The 23,257-nt window shown below is 39.9% G+C and overlaps 1 protein-coding gene across 1 annotated transcript in view; it reads left to right on the forward strand.

Annotated features, from left to right (window-relative positions):
* The window catches only part of LOC121528360 (protocadherin-15-like), a 246,739-nt gene that overhangs the window by 220,869 nt on the left and 2,613 nt on the right, over nucleotides 1–23,257 (forward strand). The window contains exons 35-38 of the mRNA XM_041815789.1: nucleotides 6,475–6,496; nucleotides 7,016–7,054; nucleotides 7,280–7,353; nucleotides 15,835–15,964. Coding sequence (XP_041671723.1) covers nucleotides 6,475–6,496; nucleotides 7,016–7,054; nucleotides 7,280–7,353; nucleotides 15,835–15,964 — 265 coding nt within the window. The remainder of the gene's footprint in view (nucleotides 1–6,474; nucleotides 6,497–7,015; nucleotides 7,055–7,279; nucleotides 7,354–15,834; nucleotides 15,965–23,257) is intronic.

Below are 23,257 nucleotides of genomic sequence, written 5' to 3' on the forward strand. Positions count from 1 at the left end.
AGTTCTCAAATGTAACACCTTGAGATATCAGTGAGATTTTCTCGACCCATTTTCTTTTTGATTACTGACTAAGAATGAGTAAATTAAAAAAAACATTTCAGTCTCCCTTCCACACAATAGTATAATACATAGATCTTGAATATGAAATAAAACCTTAGCATCCTTTCATTTTCCCTTGAAATACATGGTTGCTGATTCACTATTGTAAATGTTCAGTGATGTGTTCCTCCACAACAGTTTAGCATCATAAAGCCATTATATTAAGCTTAGATATTTAAAAAAAAAAAAAAACTCAATCTATATTCTTAATGTCCCCCCAGAAAATCATACATATAGACTATACACAGTTGAATAAGTGCATAAACAACAATAAGAACATTTACACGTAAGCACACACTCAGCTACGTTAAAAAACAGGTTGCAGGCTGAGCTGCTGTTTCAGTTGACTGCGTTGGAAATATTTTATGTCAAGATTAGCTTTCAACCTCAGTGTGCTGCGTGTCATCACACACACCCATAACCCGCTCTGTGTATCTTCATTGCTTCAGACAGATTCTCTTTCAGTTTTCTGTATGCTCTTGCACAGAGAACAGACTTCTTTTGACATACTGTTTTGTTTAAATCATTCAGCAAAGCTTGGCTGTGTTTAATTGAAACTGAACAGAGAAACGCAGCTACAAGACATGGTGGTTGTTTAATTTGCAAGTCAAAGGTTTGATCCTTGGTACAATGAAGACTATGGAAAGTGTGGCTGTTGAAGCAGAAAATTAGACATGGGATACCTCAGAATATTTTAAAATGCTATGGCAAATTGTGGACTTAAGACAAATAATTTTACCAACAAGTGTGACCTTGTGTATGTTGCACTTGAGCATCTTATTTTTGAGGTTTTTTTGCATCTTGCTGTTTGAGCCTGACAATTAACTTGAAATATTTTAAGTTCATTACTTTGATTATTTTGAATTGAAGAAAAGGTTAATGATTCAAGTCTTCAAAGTTTTAAGACCAGATTTTAGATACTGTTATACTGTAGCAGAACTGTGTTGAGGAATTAGTGCAAACTATTAGACTGAGCTCAGTTTCCTCTTGACTTTTCAGTTTACCAGTCACAGTTTAATGGCTAAACCGTTGGCTTGTTATTGACACTTGTTGCATGGCTGTTACAGGAAACTGATAATGACTTGTCCATGTTGGAAAGATTTGAAAAAACAATTTCATTTGCTTTTGCTTAGAAATACACAGCTCCCTTACATGCTATTATGTCTGCCATGAAGTTGACTTTCTTGCAAATTTGTGTCAATGTATTAACTATTCACTGATGAAGTTAACAGCCCATATGGACTTTGTGTTTAGTGCTTATTTGAAATATGCAAGCTTCAAAGCTTGGCTTTTATGTTAGACACGGACTATGATAGAATTGATATAAATTTTTGGTTATAAGCTCGTTTTTTTAAATGTTTTTTATTATTTTGTTGAAAAGTAATCACGCATGTTTTAAGATAAATGCAGGCACGTGTTTTTGTTTATTTGTTTATTTGTTTGCAATGAGGTGTAAATCTGCTCAAAGTGGTTTAAAGCTCCTTTGCGGAATTTTCAATTTTTAATGACAACTGGCGCACCTTCTGTGGACAGTGTATGTTTTTGCTTATTTTGTCTTGTATGGTGTTGTTTTTACTTTATTACTATATTAACAGTCATATGTACCAGCCATTAAGAAAATTTTCCACGAAAATTTGAGGAAGGATGTGTGAACCCTTGTCTGACACCTACCCTGCTGTAGTGGTTTCAGGCATTAAAAATACTGGAGTAGAAATATTTTTTCTGTTTACCCATGATCTTGTTTGCTTTTTTTTAAGGTATACAGAGATAATGGTGTAAAATTCAGTCAGTTTCACAACAGTTTATGATATCCCACAGGAGCTTTAAACCAAGAATTGAAGCCTTAGAAATGCCACATGTCCTGTTAGATGTCATAGGTGCTATATAAATATGAATGCTGGTATATATGCATATATCAGATATATATATGATGTATAGATGTACACATATCTGTCTGCATGGCCCTGTTATCTCTCCATGTTATTAACATAAACGGGCTCTTTCTCACCCATCCTTTACCTCCCCTCAAACAGTTTTATTCTGGAAATGTGATGCGATGTTGTCGTATTTGAAGATATTTTCTACGTTTTGCCACCACAGTGACAGAATGTACCAAAAACAAATAAAAGAGGAAGAGGATATGGAGTTAGGCTGAAATCGGCAGAGAAAGTGAAACAAGTTGGAGACAAAAAGGGAGAAAAGGAAGTTACAAATGAGAGCAAAGCGAGAGGGAGCTACAGTAGAGAGGAGGGGGAGACAAAATGTTGAAAGAAAACAGAGAAGAGAGTGTGTTATATTCTCAGCCTGTCCTTTAAGGGCTAATAATATTTCCTTCCCCGTCTCTCTGTTCCTCTTACACTCTGCGAACAAGGAGGAGAGAACACAAAGCACAAGACTCTATCATGTCAGAAGTGTGTGTTTTTGTGGGAGTGTGTGAATTTGAGTTTTTGTGCAGAAGAAGAAGAAGACGCCAAATAATGTGTTTGTCAAAGCAACAAGGATGCAGAGACAGACTTATTCCTCACAGATTCATCAGCACACAATGGCTCACTCTGCTGGCAGCTCTAATCTAGAGTGTACCCTCATTTTTATTCTCTGTTTCTTTCACCCCTATACCAAACCAGGATCGACCTTGTCATCAGGGTGTCTATTTCTCCTTTCTATTAACCTTATAACACATACCCGTCCTTTTTACACTACTGTTTGCTCCGCTGAATGAAAGACAGTCATGTTGCCTTAAAGTCTGTTTTTATGTGCTTCAGAAACCCAGTTATAGCATTTAGTGAAATGCTAATGCGGTTCAAAACATGTGTCTGCTTGCACTCCAGTAACACAAAGGAGAACATGATGTATCCACTAAAACTCAGCACATGTCTCATTTGGTCAGCTTACTACCTTGTTTTCATGTCCTGCTGGAAACTGTCAAGCCACATGGATGGAGAGTTTTCCACTACAAGTCTTTCCCACACCGTGCTTTGTTCTTCCTTCATGTTTTGACATTTTTTGGTGTCTTACCCCGTCTCTTTCAGTTCTTGCTTCTCCCTTTGTCTCTCTTTGTTTTCTCAAAACAGTAAGTCTTCATTTCACAGTACTATAAACACCACATCGAGCTCATTTGTTCATGCAATCATCGACTCCCCCGCTGGGTGGACACAATCTGATATGCAGTGAAAACAAATTGTTCTCACTTGGCGTATTAATATCAGTATGGAGGGTTGGATCTAAAAGGGGTTTTTTCTGCACTTAGGAAAAAAAATCCTGCCTTCCTTGATGAGAGTTAGATAAGTTTGGTGCTTCTGTAATGCAAATAAGGAGCTTTACACTGCCAGTGAGTAATTGGTGCAGCTTAGCATAAAAGCAGAAGCAATATGAGCATCTACGAGGAAATGGTGGCTAGCTGCTAACCACTGGATGCCTCTTATAACAAAACTTGTGGTGAGAAGCAATTTAAAACTACTATTGCAGAAGTTTGCACAGTGTTTCTTAGGGAATTTGCACCCATTCATTCTGTAGAGCCTTAATGAATGCGTGCACTGATATTACAGAAGTCCTGGCTTGAAGTCTCCATTCCAGTTGGTTTCTAAGGTGTCTGATGAGGTTGCGGTCAGAGCTTTGTGCGGGCCAGTCAAGTTCTTCCACATAGAACTCATCAAACTCGTCTTTCTAGCCAATGCTTCATGCAATGGGGCACAGTCATGTTGGAAAAGAAAAGGGCCTTCCCCAAACTGTTGCCTCAAAGTTGGAAGCATAGCATTGTCTGAAATTTCTTGGTATGCATGAAGCATTAAGATTGCCCTTCACTGGAGATAAGGGGCCCAGACCAAACCCTGAAAAACAGCCCACATACCATTATGCCTCCTCCACTAAACTTCCCAGTTGGCATAATGAGGTCAGGCAGGTTCTCCCTCCCAGCATCCACCAAAACCAAACTCACCCATCTGACTACCAAACAGAGAAGTGGGATCCGTCACTCCACTGAAAACATGTCCACTGCTTCATAGTCCACTTTTGCTGTGCTTTCCACTACTACATCTGACGCCTGGCATTGGACTTGGATATGTGACACTTGCATGGATTTTCTGTCGTTTAATAACTTGCTCTTATGATATTTGATAAAATCAACTTGTACATAACCTCTTATTCATCATAATGTATCAGACTGAAAACCATCCCTCTACTTATTGCAGGAATGTGATTTTAACATATTCATCTTTTGAAAGAATTTCTTCACATTTTCATCTTTCTTTCTCCTTCAGTTTATTAAAAAATCATTGAATTCTCCAAGGATGTTTCAAATTAAAAGAGGGACTTTTATGCACCCAACATGGAAAAGTGAGTCTCTGCGTCAATGGAAGTAACCAATCAGACTAAATTGAAGAAGACAATTATTAGACCCCTGCTAAGAAAGCACAGATGGTTGATTAGAGTCAGCAGGGACTCTCTTCAACAAAAGGTTTTATAACTTCCTGCTGCTGACCTACTCATCAACTGTTCAATAATGTGGTCAAAATGAATTCTTCAAGTTGCTGACTCATGTTGAAGATTGTTCATTGTAATATTTACAAGAATAATAATTTATTTTTGCTAAATAATGTGTTTTTAAACACAGTTTTTTAGTCTGGTGTATGTCTTTTTTTCACAGTGTGCAGTTATTTAAACGCTGGTCTATTATTGTTTTGCCTTTTTATTTATTTTATAAATCAATTGTGATCAATATAACTTTTCAATATCTAAGTGAAAACCAGTTTCTACAAAGCAGTGTCAATCAGATCATAATATGTCATGTAAAACGACATGTCATGTAAAAAGTGACTGCATAAATAAGTCAGTATTTAGTAGATGCACCTTTGGCTGCAATCACAGCACGATTTCTGAGTGGCTTGCGCCTCTGTACACTGAAATTTTACTTCATTCCTTTTTTCAAAACTGTTCAAGCTCTGTCAGGTTGCACAAGTTTCAAGCAACAACAGCCCTTTTCAAGTCCAGTCACAGTCTCTCTGACTGAGTAAGCTTTCGCTGTATGCTTTGGGTCATTGTCTTTCTGGAAAATAAATCTTTTCCCAAGACGTAGTTTTCTTGTAGACCCCAGGATTTTAATGTGTTTTGCCACATTCATTTTACCCTCTACCTTTACAAGCCTTCCAGGGTTGGTTGTTGAGAAGCATCCCCACAGCATGATGCTGCCACCACTGTGCTTCACAGTGGGGCTGGTGTGCTTTTGGTGATGTGCAGTGCTTGTCCGATGACCAGAAAGCACTATTTCGGTCACATAAGACTAAAGAATTTTCTTCAACTTGACCATGGAGTTTCCCACATGGCTTTTGGCAAAATCTAGTTGAGATTTAATGAGTTTTCTTCTACAGCAGTGGCTTTCTCTTTGCCATTCTCCCATAAAGCTTTGACTGGTGAAGATCCCAGGCAACAGTTGTTGATGGCCTGATCTAGGCAGATTTACACATGTGCCATTTTCCTTCTATTTCTTGATGATGGTTTATCTGAACTCCGAGAGATGTTAGGTGCCTTGGAATTTTTTTTGTATCCATTCCATGAATCAAACTTTTCAACAACATTTTCTGAGTTGCTCGAGTGTTCTTTTGTCTTCATGGTGAAACTGTAGCCAGGAATACTGATTAACCAGTGGCTGGACCTTCCAGACACAGGTGTCTTTAAACTATGATCACTTGAGACACATTCACTGCACTCAGGTGGTCCCCATGTCACTAACTGTGAGATTACTAGCATCATTTGGCTGGACCTCTGTTGAATTAGGTCAGTCAGTTTAATGGGGGTAAATATGCGGTCACGTATCTTACTTACATATTTTTATTTTATTGACATACTTGGTAGAAATGTGTTTTCACTTTGACATTAAAGAGTATTTTTTTTTATTTTTTGTCAGAAAAGCCAAGTTATATTGACCATGATTGATTGGGTAATACATCCGAGGGGGTGAAAAGTTTTTTTCGGGACTGTTTCTATATAAAAGCTGTTATTAGAAATTTGCAACAAAATTAGAGTAACTGGTGGTGTAGGAATGGTAAAATGGAGTGTCTCTTGTAGCTCTGTCAGGCTCCCATTTTCTTATATAACCCTTCTTTTTCCTCAAAATACACTGTCTAGCACATGCACTCATACAAATTTCATTTTCTTGCTGTCCTCCCACAAAATGGGTTAAATTCTGTCAAATTAAATATACTTCCAGCGGCCACTTTCATCTTGGTTAAACATCCCATTTCATCTGCAGTAATAATAAATACACAGGAAAGTGCTGACATTCATTAGAGACACAGCTACATCAGGAGGATGATGTTGAACGTCAGGTTTTCTCGGCCAACTTACTTAGTGTTCTCTCTGTTTCTTTCTCTGATCTTCCAGGCGAGGATACGGACAACATGAGGTAGGTATCTCGTCCTGTGCACTGCATGTCCTCACTCCAGTGTGCCAAATTCATTCATTCTATTTTCCCTCACATGTCCTTTATTGTTTCTGCTCTTTCAGTTCTTTCTCTTTGATGTAATCAAGACATGGGAGCATGAAATCTCTGCATTGCCTTTTGCAATTCTATTAACAACTGCCTCCGTATTTCCATGAGACAAATTTATGACGTCAAATCCTCCAGAGCTTTTTTTGTGATATTTAAATCTAAAATACAGTGCATAGAGACAGTGAAGCAATCCCCCAATGCATGGAAATGCAGCATGCAAACCATACAGTTAACAGAGTTGCAAAGAAGAGTCATACTTCTTCCATCTCAATGGGATTGAGACCCAGTGGAAATTATTGCAAACAGAATCTTCTGTATGATAAATATTGATGATATTTTCCCAAGATAGTTGTGAACTATTTTGGTGCTGACTTTCTATAACAACTTCCTCCATTTGTCTTGTCACTTGCTCTTTTGTTTTTCCTCTGACAGACACAACAACTTCTCCGACCTTCTCTGCTCAGACCTGAGGTACTTTCTTTCTATCTCTGTCTCTCTCTCTCTTTTTCAATAACGTCTTCACTCCTCATGAATGTCTCTGTTCAAGTGTATTGATGACAGAGTACTTCTACTTTGACAGGTTTTCTTTGTTTTTCAGAGGGATGAGTTTGTATAGGTTTACTGTGCATGCTTATTTTTGTTTTCGTTCATAGTCTACATGTGGAAAGCTGCTAATAATGTCTCTGACTTTCACAGGAGTTATCAATGGAGTCTGGCATCGACCCCGGCCAGGACTACTACACTCAAGATTATTACAACTATGATCATGGGTAGGTGTGTCCCTCTGTCTGGGAAGTTTACATATCCTTTATTGTGTTTTGAATCTGCAAATTTGCTCATGTGCAATCTTAACATGAGTTAATTCATCTCCATTTTACTCCAACTATTCTTGATAATTAATAGTTTGATCAATTTGCTCATTAATCAGAGAAAACATAACAAGTTTCTAGCAACACTCCAGAAATTTCCAATGATAACTAACACTGAGCTTCATTTAAAGAAGCATAAAGGATTCAGTCAAACTGACAATAAAAACAATAGTGTTTCCTGGTTTCTTTCTTAAATTTTCCAGTTGAGAACTGAACAACAACTTCCAGAGCATCTGGAGTGGCTGAGCCGTCTCTCAAAAGCTTGTTGGCCAATAGGGATATGCAAGTAAAAACTCAAGGAGTGCAAACAAAGGATCAGAAGGCACTAATACAAAACCAAGGAGCAAGAGCAAAATTCTGATCAATGAAAGAAAAAGAAGAACTGGAACTGTAAGGGCGATCTCCCACTAGGCCATCCGCACCGTGCCTGGGCATGTTTGAGCCTAAAGTCCAGTTCATTTGACCAGTGTGAGTGCAATTGTTCTGTGCTTGGGCGTAGAACGCTTCACGGCCCCAGCACAGAAAGACATTTATTTACTTATTTAATTTTATTTAACCAGGAAAACCTCATCGAGATCAAAAATCTCATTTACAAGAGTGGACTGGACAAGAAAGAGTCATGGTGGGCCTAGGCATGGTACAAATGCAAATGAAGGAGCCCTAGCATGAATTAACAACAAAAAGACCCGATTCAGCACGCACAACACCAGGCGGCAGATGCATGCTCAACAGACACACTGTCCCACAGAGAGAGGTTGATAGAGATGGCAGGATTTTCTAGAGAGTCAGAAGGCAAACTATATATTTTGTCTCATTGAATTTCAACAAGTTAAAAAGATTTTATCAGAGCTGAAGAATTTAACTTTTCACAGCTCCTCTGCAACCTCGTTCCAAAGGATCCTAGTCCATATTTCTGACCAGTTTCTAGCAAAGTCAGGCTGTAATGACTGTGAGAGGTTTTTTTGGTTTGTGAAATAAAGCTTCTTCCCTTGTTTGTTTGTTTACCTATGATTCTATTTCATGTCATCAAGAAGTGAAATTGTGATCTTGATCGCTGACGTTTGAACGGAACACTGTTTATTAATCTTGTAGTGATTTCTCCTCCAGCTCTCATCAGATTGTTAAAATTGCTCTCGTCATGGTAAAAAAAAATCTTTTAACTGAACATTTAATCCTGCCCTGTCCTTTGACATGAGAGCTTTCTTGGTGCAGCATTGAAAGGCATAAAAATTACACAGAGTTGGCACAGTTCATGGTGCATAAAAGTATGCCAGGGGGATTCAGATAGTACACGGACATGCAGAAGAACAACTGTAAGGCCTCATACGAGCTCAAAAGTCAGGGTTTCATTCAGCAGAAAGCTTGGAACTCTGATCAGGCTCCAGACTGTATGCTGTAGTGAGGGATAACCCTCCACTATGAGCCTCTCTCTCTCTCTCTCTCTCTCTCTCTCTCTCTCTCTCTCTCACTCTCTCTCTCTCACTCTCTCCTCACTGGGCTCTGTATAGTTAACGTAGCCTACTGATCCCAGGTCAGCTGAAGTAGCCCTGGTGTAAGATCATATCTGTTGCTTTTACTTATGTATGCTGAGTCATCAACATAAATTCATCAGTGAATGAGCCATGTGATGGTGTCGGCACGTGACGTATCCATGCTCAGGCCTTGATGCGTTGAGCAGAGTGAGTGCGGGCCAAAGGGGGGACAGGGGAGGGGGTCAAATAGGCTTTAGTACAATACCAATACAGCACTGTATGATGTTCAAAATGTAAAGACAAATTATTTGTTCAAAATTTAAATTTGACTTTTGATTAATCAAAGGTTTTTTTGGTTCTCAGATGTAGATTTTTGTTTGAAACCGAGGAAGTTTTGTTTTGATCTTTCTGACACAAATTTCTTTCCATACATGTAAACCACCGTACTTATGAATGAACTGTTTTTCAAAGAGTTTTAAGTGTTCACTGTTGGTTTTACTCATCAATAATTTAACATAGTTTTTGTATCATTAACTATAGGGGTGTGATGAGACTCTTATCTCACGAGATGAGGTTTTACACTTTTTTTTAATTTTGGAAAAAAATACATGAGTGGAAAATATGTCCTTTATCAGCTGAAAGTCAAATTGCAAAGCATTCAGGTCTATTCAGAAATGTTTACACTAACTCCTCTTGTACTGAATAGGCTATCAATGCTTACACACAGTTTGTCTAACTCTGACTCAAACTGTACTTTTAAATGCTCTTCAAAGCAAACCTTTCATTTTAACAGTCTACCACATCTTTATCTTACTACACTATGCACTCGTAACTACAATTACATCCATAAGAAAAGCATTAAGATTATTTTGAAAGTACTTTATAATAGCTGAATCAAGAGCTGCTGCTCCTGGTGTCTGCACAATAATGACCTCACAAGATGGTTTTCATCTTGACGAGAAATCTCGTGACATTTTGATCTTGTAAGATCTTGTCACACCCCTGTTAACCAGTATTGACAAACATTAGGAAATATTATGGGTGGATACTGGTGTTATTGCCTCTGTGAGTTATACCTGACCTTCCACTTCCTGCATTGACTGAAAGGATTCCACACACCCATGTTGAAACATGTTCCTCCTACACAAGTGTAGAGCTCCCTACATCCAGCTGAGAATCATGTCAGCCACATAGTAGTGTCTTTGAAATCAATCTGGTCATGTCACTCACACAGTAGGGTGGCTGCTTTTCAGTGTTGACAGTGCTGACCTGCCTTCCCACCATTGTATGGTGTATATGTGACTGAATGACAGGTAGTCAAAGAGTGAGAAGGATCTGACTGGGATTTTGTCCCTAGTGTTTATGTTTGTGTACTGTATGTAAGTGTAATCCTTGAATGACTGGCGTCATAAAACAAGAAAAACTGTGAAGGATTGGCAATATATTGAGCACACATACAGACGCATTGGATCAAAACGTCCATGAGCAAGACGGCTGAAGACTTATTGCATCTTTCCCAAGTGTGTGTGTGTTTTTTCTGCTTCCAGCCTGCCATCTGTGATACATTGTGTAATTTTTATAATTTTAGCTGCAGACTCCCGGGAACTTGATTTTATACGCCCACCCACGCTCACACATAAATGCACAGCAGCAGCAGCAGCAGACACACACATACATAAATTCTCTCGTGGCATTCATTCACTCCTTCATACGCTCGCTCTTTCATACACATTTCTTTCACACACACACACACACACACACACACACACACACACAGCTAATTCTGTCTGCCTTGCATTGCAATACTGTAGCAGCTAATCAGGCAGCCAGCCGTGGAAGCAGACAATGGGCCAGATGCTGTTGGCTTAGAGCAACATCCACAAATTCATGTCTGACTCGTACGTACACAAGAGCAGGAAACCAGACTTTGTGACCCGCTAGGACTCAGATGTAATCACTTTATTTGTTGCAGTTGTAAAATGAAGGATGCCGGGGGGGGGGGGGGGTCTAGAAACTATGTTGGCAAATAGTAAAACCACCTCATAGGAAGCACTGAAATGTCAGAGTTCCTATTCTGTCTGTTTCCACAAACAGACAACAGAGGGTCCAGCATTTGCGTCTGTAGAAATTGATTCAGAAGGACGAATCATTACCTCCTAACCTTTCCTTTCATCTCATACACAGAGAAATCAAAAATAGGATCGTCTCCACGTCTTGGGAGTGTAGCCATCAGCCTTTGGCACCGTTCTGATTGGATTTCTACAGATGCAGAAAATAACTTCAACCATTTGTTGCACAGGTCTGATGTTTTGATGCTGACAGGAAAAAAAAACTGCAAAACAAGCCAAATTCACTTTGCCTTCTAGTCAAGGGTGAAAAACGCAACAGAGGAATAAGGGATTAAATCTTGCGCTCCAAAATTGGTTTTGGCGTGGGCGATGAGCTGTGTGACTGTCATGGAGCTGATAGGTGCCGAGTTAGGGTACCCACATGAAAAATACACAAGAAGAGTGAGATCTGGCAGGGACAGTGCCATGAAGGTGGATTTTTGTGCTGTAGGACAAAGGTGAGAACAAAAACAAAAAATCTGCATGTTCAGCTGGTTCCAGGCTGGTTTCAATTAGACATATAATACTGTTTAGGCATGTTTGGGACAAAAATTGAGGCTGAAGTAAGGTGTAGATGTTGCAAGTAAGCCCACCTGAGGGCACCATTGTGCGGGATGGAGGAACGACACAACGCTGGTAGTGCTCTGGATGTCCTTACCAGGGGCATGGTAAAATAATCTGTTGAAACACACAGGAGCGCAGACACACAGCCCTGATGCACTGATCCTCCATGGTCAGAGAGGAGCTTTAAGAGAAGAATGTTCTGCTGTTTATCCTCTTGTATTCTAAAACTTTTGCCCTCAACAGATAGAAGCATGAAGTCTACACTACCAACATGTTAGTGTGAGTTTCGGTGTAGGTGTGTGTGTGAGCATAGCATTAGTGTGTCATTGTTATGCAGCATGAAAGCAGACGAGGATGAGAGGAGAGCAGTCGACACTGCTGCGTAAAAGACGCACGAATGGTCAAAGAGAAAGGGATGATAGGAGAAAGAGTGACAGGGGAACAGGAGCCCATGATGGAATAATTGAAAACTGAAGATCGTGCACGTGTCTCAAATCACAAAATGTATTCTCTGCACAAGACAAGCTGTTGGTATGGCTCTGTGCTCTGAAATTAACAAGAACAGCGGTCCAGGTCGGAGTAAACTGCAGCTGTCTTACAGCGATGTCCAAGCTAACAGCTAATGGCGGACAATACGGACAAGCCCACCGCCATGATCAGAAAGCCATGCCGAAACAGACCAGGAGTAGAGCAAGAACATTTTTTTCTGTCACAGTAGGCTTTCATAGTTGCTCCCTGCACTTGTTTGGATAAGACCCGATGTGTGGTTCAGACAGAAGCACTGTTGCAGCTCAGTCCCAGCTAATGACAGGCCTGCTAGAGTCATTAGCTGGGACACAACAACTCATTGGCTGTTTGCAACAACTAACCTTTTCCCATAACTATCACATAGTCATGGGGGGGGGGGGGGGGCGCAGAAGAGTGACAACATCGTTTTCTGTTGCAGAAAGCTTTCCGTGTTGCTCTCAGTACTAACTGTGATGAAGAAATGTGTTGGTCTGGCTAACGCTGAGCTAATGTTCAGCCACCAGCCAACACAAGAAGTTACCTTTTCCCCCTCAACTATCACATAGTCATGCCAAAGCAGGTCAGCAGAGGAGTAAAAACATCTTTCCCAACATGAAAAGCTCATAGGGTTGTTTTATTCTTTGTCATACAGAAATGTGGCCCAGTTCTGGTTAAACAGAGGCTAAGCCATATCTGAGTATTTATGGGGCTTTTCCACTATGCTTTTGGCCGTGCCGAGCCAAACCAAGTCATGCTGATTTGCATTTCCATCACCAGTTTAGCTGCGCTGAGCCCCGCCAAGCCGCGTGATGTCGAAGCACTTCGCGGGGTCTAATTTGCTGGGGGGATTTACCCCCTCTGCTACTGATAACCCCTCCATGATCAATTTTTTTACTCCACGGGGAAACAAGGGAGATACATTTCTTCCTGCCACTGCTCCAGCTGTCCATAACTCTGTGACAGCAGTATCAGCATTCACTGTATGAATTAAATATTTATGACACAAGACCAAAATTTGAGATTTTTGTGCTCGTACTACGATCAGATAGTTGTGCACAGCTTCTCACACTTATGAGTGAGATCAGGAAGGACCAGGCGCAGATCCAGGAACTCACCTTTTTCTGCACCTACTAATAACTTTGACCCTGTCCCCTTCTTATAGACAATTCCTGACTTTTAAAAAATAAAATGCTGGAGATGTTTGAAACATTTCACACATGGCTGAGTCTGTCTTCAGTTCATTAACTGCCGCTAGTAAAGCATGCCGTTCTCACTGCCCAATCCACAAAATATGATTGTGTTAATTTTATGCTCTTTAGAGACCTGCAAATCAATAATAAGGAGACTGTTCTTTAATTGATATGCAAGAAAATCCTCTCCTTTGATGATAAATTTGAATTATTGTTTGTTTACTGATCGTGTACAGAGAGAGAGGGAGGGAGAGAAGGTAAAAAGAGCAGCTTGCAGCGCTGTCAGTCTACAGTTTAATGTTTTGCTTTAACAGGATGTAAAGTCATTCAGATCAGCCACAGTAGAGAGATCGAGGAGGGCTCAGAACACTGCGTCATCAGCTCTAAGCGTGCCCTCAAATGGGTAGCTCAGCTGTGGTGGAAAAGCAAAGCCCCTGCTGCGCTTGGCTGCCATGCCGAGTCAAGCTGAGCTGTGCCATGTAAAGGAAAAGCCCCATTAGAGCAGTGGAGGCAGCCATTAGAGGGCTTTCAGTCCCCCTAAACCCGCCCATAGCACAAATCTGTATGTATGGCTCTAGTTAACAAAGTGGAGGCAGCCATTAGTGAAAGCATTCAGTCCAAGCAAACGCAACTCTATTCTTGGGCTTATAAATTAGCATCAGTCAGTCAGTCAGTATATCAACAGAGCCATATGTAGGGCTAACCTCAGCAGTCAGCCAAAAATAACAAAATCCGCACCTTTAGGGCTGTAAAAAAGAGTGATTTGGCATAAGCATAGAATGTTTTTATTTACATTAACTAATTTATCAACACCTTAACAATAATGGGCAAAATTTGCAACTGTAAATCATATTAAATTTCTCTTTGTTACTTTGGAAATCATCCTGTGCCCCCCTTTGGTGTCTCGTGACACCTTGGCTATCCAGGTCATATTTTAATAGCCTCAAGGGTCCATTTTAAAAATATTAACCCACAAACTTAGAATGGTTTCTGTAACATGCCTTTCATTCGAGGAACTATATATCTTCATACATATTGCACATGACTTCAGGCTAACATGCAAACTTATTCCAGATATGAAACACTGGGCATAAATGAAGTCACTGAATTGAAGAGAAAGACTTCAATAAAAAGGATCTTATTCAGACCATCAGAAATCAGGGCATTAGATTAGAAAGGCTTATTTCCTTAAAAAATGATTTCAAAATACAGAGCCATTAGTGTTTGTCATTTGTATGTTTTCCTTTGCTAATAATTTGATCACACATGTTGGGGCTGATCATTAAAAAATCATTTGGAAACAGGCTTGAAAACAACTCAGCAAGTAAACCCAATCCAGTGGAGTCTGGATAATCAGCCAGAGCTACAAAGAAGATGAATGGATAAAAAAATCACATCATGTCTTGAATGTAATGCCAGGTAATACTAGAGGTTTTGCACTACATGAACTGATTCTCAGGTTATTACTGCCCCCTAGTGGAGACATGGAGCAGACTGAGAAAGATAGAGGGGAGAAGAGTGATGGATGAAGAAGGGGAGGAAAATGACTTGGGGGGTAGACAGAGAGTTACTGTAGCCTTTAAACAATTTGATGTGGTGCACTTGAGTTTGAGTGTTCAGGGTTAATGACTGTGAAATCCCATAAGCAGGTTTTAGTGGAAGGTTAAGACTCATTACATCAGGTTGCAGAGGCCGTGCTCTGAGGATTATAACAGTGTGACATTTATGACTAACTTCTGCCTTGACCCTGCAAGGTGTGCACTTTTGCTTTTTTTGCCCTCTTCTTTTACTCCCATCTTTTCACTCTTGCCCTCGCCCCTTCCATTTGTTTATTACCTGGCTACTTAATGTAATAAGGGGGCAACTTCTCCCTCCGGTTGTATGCAGAGAAATTACCCAGGGCATCTTTTTGTGTATAACACAGCCAGAGGACTTCCAGCAGATTTGTTACTTTAATCACACAGGGATATATTGTTTGCAGGAAAGCATTGAAAAGATGTGTTTTTGACCCACTGGCTCTCTGACTGGCTTGCTGCAGGGCACAGAGCCCAAGCGGTGATACAGAACACATTTTTTCTTTTTTTCTTTGGCTGGTAGAGCCAGGCAGCACTCTCGGCAACCAGCAACAAAGAGAGACAAAAGAGACGGAAATCGATTGCAGTGCTTTCTGCTTACAAAGTGTCTCCTGGCAACAAAATGCGTCTTTTGTGATTAAGGCAGCTTTGCTTAGTCAAGTCATTAGACACTTCTTATCTTTGGCAAGAGCCGCTGTGTTGAACTATGTGTGACTACTTCAAGTGTCTGTGGATTCGCCTAAGGAAAGTGCAACAGTTGTGTTTGTGCAGGGCCTGTTTTCACTTTTGATTGGTTCAAGTTGTGCAAAACCACAGCCTCCTTTTACAACTTCTACTTCACCTTCAAAAAAAAGAATACTGGTTTATTTCCTGTGAGAGAAACAATCCTCATAGCAGTGAAAGTGAGAGGGTTTTTTTTACACCTTCTCTGCTTCTTTTCAGCTGATTTTAATCTGTCTCTATCCAGGTATGACCTTCCTCAGTATGGCAGTCGAAGGAAGTTGATCTCCCCCTCCGGCCTTTACGATGAATATGGAGAAGTTGTTGTTGATGACGATGGCAGCTATTACTACAGTCCACAGGAGTCTGACGGAGAGGTAAACACACAAAACTTATGAAAAAAATGTTAGATATTCAGAAGCACAGGCGAGTGCTAATGCTGGCTACACACTATATGCTTTCAACAGACTGATTCTGGGCCAGAAATGGGGGCCCAGGTCAACAAAATCACAGGCCATTGAAAAATTCTACCATGTTATCCATGTATTTTTTTACCTGAATAATAACCACTCTCAGCAAAGCAACAAACAATGAGTTTTTATTAATTTATTTGTGCTGTAGTACAAATATAACATTTTTCATAATGTAAACATCTTTTCTTAAGACATTATTACCTTTTGGTAGTGTCAACAGTGTGGATGGGTACAGAAAATCATTTGGATGGTAAGGTCAGACTTCATAGCTAATACATAACGTTACAATAGTTGGGATTCCAGAAAATAAAGCTGAAAAACTGAGACAACTTTAAGGGAAATATCATTAAATAATTGCAAAAAGTAGCAAAAATAGCTAAAAAAAAAAGTGGGCAGGAAAAGTGGTGAAAGGGGCCGAGAAGTGCCAAGAATGGGTTGAAGGTGTCAAATGATTAAAAGAGGCAAAAATAGATGAAAAAAAGGAAAAATTGGTTTAAAATGGCAAAAAGGTTTTAAAGAGGCAAAATGAGCAGGAAAGGGTGGTTAAAGGGGTCAAACAGTTACAAAAATGGGTTAAAAGAGGCAACCGGGGGCAATAAAAACAAAAAAAATGTGCAGTATAGGTGTTAAGAGACAAAAATATTGGGTTTAAAAGAGGTAAAGTGGTGAAAGGGGTCAAAAAATGAATAGCATGGGTTGAAAGTGCCATAACATTGGGTTTAAACAGGTTTAAAGTGTCAAAAAAGTCAAACAGAAGAAAACATGGGCTGGAGAAAGTGGTAAAAGGGTAAAAAAAAAAAAAAGTAGCAAAAAGGGTTGAAAGTAGCAAAAACTTGGGTCAAAGGAGGCAAAAATAGCTCAAAAGTGTGAAAGATTGGTTTAAGTGGCAAAATGAGTGAAAATGAGAAAAAAATTGGTTACAAGAGGAAAAAAGGTATTATAAAGATCCAAAAATGTACACATAAAAAGAGGTGGTAGGAACCAAAAAGTGCAAAAATGGTTTAAAATAGGCAAAAAGTGGTTTAATGTAGCAAAAATTTGTTTAAAGTGGAAAAAATTGGTCAAAAGTAGCAACAGTAACAAGCAACAAGTAACAGTGGTCAAAAAGTGGCTACGTTTTCTGGAAAAAAGAGGAGAAAGAGCCATTTCATACTGTGTGTGTGGTGGCTGCATCACAGCTGTGAGGTCAATGATTATCCTCCATTTTTGTTTTTCATCTTTTTCTGCGTACTAGTTTCTGTGAGGGTGTGGTCTTGATGGGACTGAATCATCTAATGTGTATGCTCTGAATATTACAATGTTAAAAATCTGTTGAAACTCTCCCGTGTTTAAAATTTGGGTAACGATTTTAAAAATCATTTAGTGTGAAGCCTAACAGTCATGGCATGAAAAGAGGAGAAACTGTTCATCACAGTGACTTTCATAGGTATTACTCAAGTTTTCTAACTGAGAGAAATGGTAAAACTACTCCTTTAGAGTTCAACTCAGAGGGAAAAGTGCAAAAAAAGTTTTTTATTGATTGATAATCTTTAGTTTACTTTCTCTGTTTAACCAATTGAAACCACACTGACATTTTTTTGAAGTTTTAAACCCTTCCAAAGTACTTTATTTCTCACTTGATGAAAACTTATTGTGTTTTGAGAGTGTTTTGGGGGGATCAATGCCATTAACCTAACTTCACAGTACACAGTGTATTAAAGCTTGAGCCAGCAGCATAGAGAGTGAACAAAGGAAGAAACAGCTAACTGGGTTCTTTCCAGTGGTAACAAAAATCCACCCACCATTACTTCTAAAGCACAAAAATCAACATTTAACACCTCATTTGTTTAATCTGTGCATAAAGCTGTGTAAAGCTGCTTTCATGCTGACTTTAGCCCCCATTTAATTGGAAAAGAACAGCCCACCAAAGTAAAGTCCAGTGTCATCTGGTGTGTCTCTGCAGTGACATGTTAAAAACTTGCAAGTGTGCATTCCTGCTGGATGACTCGAAAAAGTGTGTGTTGCATCATTTACCTCTTTGAAGTAGAAATAAAAGTTAAAATAAATGCTGCTGTTCCAGGTTGTTTAAAGCCAGTTTGAGTCTTAACAACAGCTGGAAAGTGTAGCTGGATTTCTCGTCATGCATGTCATTGTCTCCCATAAAATCCAACATATCATCCGTTTTTTCACTGTAAAAGCTCGCTGTTTCCCATATAAAATTGTGACCAATGAACCAGTATAAAACACTATCATTAACACAAGTGCCACTGCCAACATCCGATGCAACGTGGCATAACTAAAAATATGCCCCTATTTATTGTGATAATGCTGCTTCATTGCAGATGGAAATGCTCATTTATAGACATAAAGTGACAAACCGTGTTGACAGCTCTACTTTTGAGCTGCTTTTCTCTCTCATTAGGCCATGTTCCTATACTTTAAAGAAACATTGTGTAACCTTGTGAAGAGCTGCTGTGACTAAAATGTCTGCAGAGGTGGTCTCAACTCCTGGCCTGTGGATCTGAACACATTAACTATCACTGCAGGCTGAGAGTTAAAGTATTGTAATGTTAGCATGAGTGCAAACTCCACTGAGAGAAATCTAATGGTCCTGAAAGGGCAACACTGCTGCATAGAAACTGCACCTTGGAAACTGTGACACAAGGAAACTGTATAAACCTTTTTTCCCTCTGGTAGACCCACATAAACAGTCTCCATCTTATAGATCTTTCAAAGTCTGATCCATCAAGTACTACCTCATCTAGACAGCAAAAGGGGCATGTCACCCACTGGATACTGTAAGTAGTCTTGTCCACAAAATTACCGGTGTAGTGCACATTTTGTACACAGAAAGTTAAGAAAATTTAAATATTATTTTTATCACTGCAGATCATTTCAACGTCGCATTTGCAACAGAAGTATTTGGTGGGTAAACATCACGAGTAAACATCAGTATTACAGATTAAAACATGACCCAGTTTACAGGTGACTTTTCATACTCAGGAATGCCTCTTTGCAGTGTCTTACGACATTTTGATGAAAAATGTGGTCTTTACGAGTTTTACTGTGAACGCGCTCAAGGGGACTCAGCTCACAGGACAAATCCACTGACATATATGTTAAGTTCATTTTGTTGTCCTATGTATGCTTCCAAATACACCTAAAATTGTTGACTTAAATAAATTTTCGCTTCAAGTGAAGCATGAAAGAATTGGTTTAGAAGTGACTAAAACAGGCATTAAAAAAAAAGTGGTGGAAAGAGTTTAAAGTTGAAAAAAATAGGTGTTGAATTGTAAAACTGTGTTAAAATTGGTGATTAAAAATGATGAAATGTGGGTAAAATTTGGCAAAATTGGTGTAGTGGCAACAGTGTGATTAAAACAAATAATAAGGGAAAAAGGGAATCTAGAGACCCCCTCTCAGTGTCTCACGACCCCCAACGGGGTCCTGACCCCGAGGTTGAGAACTACTATTTTAAATCTTAGGCTTCCAAACCTCCACTGTCTCTCAGCACACTGCTTTGTCTTCTCCCCTACAACCCCAAAAAAGAATGGCTGCAAACCATACCTCTAAGTCGCCATATATTTCAGAACAGAAAAACATGCTAAATTTTCTAAATTAAATCAGATTAAACTTCCATTAAGGGTTAGGGTAAGGGTTAAGGTAACACTTAGGGTAATAAAAGGTAAAAATCTGACCTGCAAAACCTGATTAAAATGTTTAATAATAAAGCCAAGTCAACAGTATGCCAACAGGAAACAAGCTCATCCTCCATGAAAACATTCTAACGCAGAAGGAGCACGGCTAAGCACAGGCATTTGTAAGACTGATCTTATCCTGATATGCAACCAAAATATTGATTTAAATTATTTTAGACCACACAGAGTATTTTCTTTGGTTTGGGAGTTTACCTTGAATTGCAGTCTTGTGACAAAATCCTACCATTTTGCTACTACTTACAGCATCTTTGAGTGGGTGGTCTGTCTTGGGGGTGGCAGTACTTGAAGTTTCTAAAGGAGGAGTTTGCATGCATAATAAAGCATGTGTTAAACATGCATAGCATCTTAGCAAAACATAAACAGGCTAATGTGAAAGCAGAGCTAAAAACAACAAACCCAGAAGAAGTTCACATTCACTCTTTTGTTGAAAGTCATCACCTAATTTTGTATTTAATGAGCAAGCTAGTGTCAGATACTACACCTTTAAGTCGTACTCTTTGGCTTGAGTTTTCTCTTGCTCATGTGATGATATGACATGATAATTTCATTTATCTTTAGTTGAACCCTCATCCTGAAATTAGTTCTTAGCAGCCCCTCAGTGAATAACTACGATGTGTTTTATTTGAGTTTTTTATAGTTTTTATGTCTCTTTTTTATGGTCTGTTTTTTTATTTTGGATTGATATCATCACGCTAACAGGTCAGGAAAAAGTTGCAAGGAGGTAAATTAGGCCCACACCCTGCCAAACTCCAGCCTCGTCCTCCTGGACCCTTAAGACAGACCCGAAGGAGTGAACAACCATCAGAAGATACTAAAAACCTGGACTCAAAACTTAAGAGCTCCAGTGCAGTGTCTAAGCTGAAGTCCATGATGAGGGCGAGCACAACGCTCTCCTCTGGGAGTAAAACATCAGGACAAGCGCCCGCTGTCCACCCGCCATGGAACAAAGCTAGAGTTCGACCAGTGGAGGAGGGAGACAGTGGAAGAAGATTGGAGGAAAGAAATGGGGAAAGAGTTGGATTTGAGAGAGGGGAGGTAAAGAAAAGAGAGAACAAAGCAGGAGGAAGAGATGGAGAAACATGGAGCAGAAACAACAGAGGTGCTGTGACAAACAATGGGATGAGAAATGGTGGAGGAGATGGCCTCATGCTCCCTGGCTGGTCATCCAGTGGCTACTTTTCCAGCCTGGATGGCGGCCTTGTCATCGATGGGAATTATTTCCAAACGTCAGTGGAAGCCAGCAAACCACCACCGGCGAAACAAAAGCTGAACGAGGCTCTTGGTCTTATCTCCCTCGCCAGAAGGCTCCAGGGACCCTTCAGGGTGGGAGATGAACAGTGGAGTGGTGAAAGAAGCCGAGGGAGGGGAGGAGGGGACAACAGCAGAAAGATGTACGGCTCAGTAGGAGATATGAGCGTTTCTGCATCCGTGTCCAGGGAGGAAGGCGAGGCATGGGAGAGGCAATTAGGAGGGGAGAATACTTACCCTGAGGTGTGGTGGAGGAAAAACCGAGTTCATGACAGTGATTCAGAGACAGGCAGTGGCAGCAAAGAGTCCCCATCAGAATTTAGTGCCTCTGACACAAGCAGCCCAACCTCGTCTGTTTCAGCCAAGCAAGACAAAACAGAATCAGATACAGAAAACGAAAAAACAGAGTCAGGAACAGAGGGGGAAGAGGGAACTCCCGGCTCAGATGAAGAATCAGAGAGTGGAAGTGGGGAGTCGGGGTTAGAGAGAGAGGAGAAGAGTAAAGACTGGAGCAGAAAACGCTCAAAGAGTCGCATTAGTTCTGAGAGTAGCAGCAGTATTAGTAGTGAAAGAAGAAAAAGTAGTGCCAAGTTAAAGACAGAAAGCACAAGCAGACACTCCTCAAACAGCAAAGACAGACACAGAAACAGCAGCAGAGACTCTAAAAGTAAAAGATATCCCAGGCCCCAGGCTTCCAGACACTCGTCACATGAAACAATAGAAGAAGAAAGCGAGGAAGAATCAGAAGAAGATGAAGAAGAAACAGAAAGCGGCGGTTCACGTAAGTCTACGTCAAGCAGACGAGCCACCAGCCACAGCCAATCAGACCCCAGCTCAGGTTTAATGGGAACCTCGGATGACTTGTCACCAATCATGGAGGACACAGAGGAGGAGAGAGGCAAAGAGGATGAAGAAGAGGAAGATTTGGAGAATGAGAGTCATGATTGAGATGCAGATGACGCCACAAGATTGAATTCTTTGCCATCAAGTAAGATCAGGGAGAAAAATGCCTAGACTGGGTGTGCAGTGATGACCTGAGTGGATCTTTTACTTTAATTTCCATCAAAATGAGTCTAAACGCTCTCTCTGATTTGTCTTTTACCCGTTTCCAACCATCTTCTACCTCTTTTCTTCTTCCAGGTGCTGTTTTTCTGCTGCTCAAAGACCTTAATACTCTGACCTTTGTATTACACAAGAGACTTTCTCCCCCTGTCTTTAACTCTTTGTATCAGTCCATTCCTCCTGTACAGAAGGAGCTTATCTTGTAAAATAAATTAAACTTGTTATGTATTTAAACTATCAAGGGGAAGTGAAAAGGCTGACTGTTGGACCGTGTAATACTCCAGCTTTTATTTTCAATCTTTTTCTTTATCAGTGATTGTTTTGCAGTGTGAGTGCCACTTTTGTTTGCTGTATTTTCTTGGATAAAAAATTCTCTCTAGACTACTGTAAAAAGAGAGTTGAAAATGGTCACAAATTACATCAAATTTTATGGAGCCTTCACATTAAGCTCTGCTGACCTCTGGTGGTTAAAATCCTAACTCTGATTCAGTTTGAAGACCCTGTAATACCAGAACACTGAACAGCATTATTTTCAGGGAAGTTTATAAAAGAATAAAAATGAAACTCAGGCATGCTTTTTCAGTTACAGTGCCTATAAAAATTATTCACCCCCTTGGATGTTTACTCTTTCATTGATTTTATAAATCAATCATGGTCAATATCATTTGGCTTTTCTGGCAAAAAATAAATACAAAAAAAAACTTCTTTGATGTCAAAGTGAAAACAGATTTCTACAAAGTAATGTCAATTTAATAAAAATATGTTGTGTAAACTAATTTACTGCATAAGTATTCACCCCTTCAAGACAGTATTTAGTAGATGTTCCTTTGGCTGCAATCATAGCACTGGGTCTGTGTTTCAGTCAGGCCTGTACATCTGGACACTGCGATCTTACTTCGTTCTTCTTTACAAAACTGCTCAAGCTCTGTCAGGTTGCACAGGGATCAGCATGAACATCCCTTTTCAAGTCCAGTCACAAATTCTCCATTGGATTGAGAACTGGGCTTTTACTCAGCCATTCTCCTTGAACAATGAAATTAAATCTTCTCCCAAGCCGTAGTTCTCTTGCAGACTGAATAAGATTCTCTTCCAGGGTTTTCCTATATTTTGCCGCTTTCATTTTCCCCTTTGTTTTTACAAGCTTTCCAGGGCCAGCTGCTGAGAAGCATCCCCACAGCATGATGCTGCC

The sequence above is a fragment of the Cheilinus undulatus genome, linkage group 20 (assembly GCF_018320785.1).
Source record: "Cheilinus undulatus linkage group 20, ASM1832078v1, whole genome shotgun sequence".
In the NCBI taxonomy this organism is placed as follows: Eukaryota; Metazoa; Chordata; class Actinopteri; order Labriformes; family Labridae; genus Cheilinus; species Cheilinus undulatus.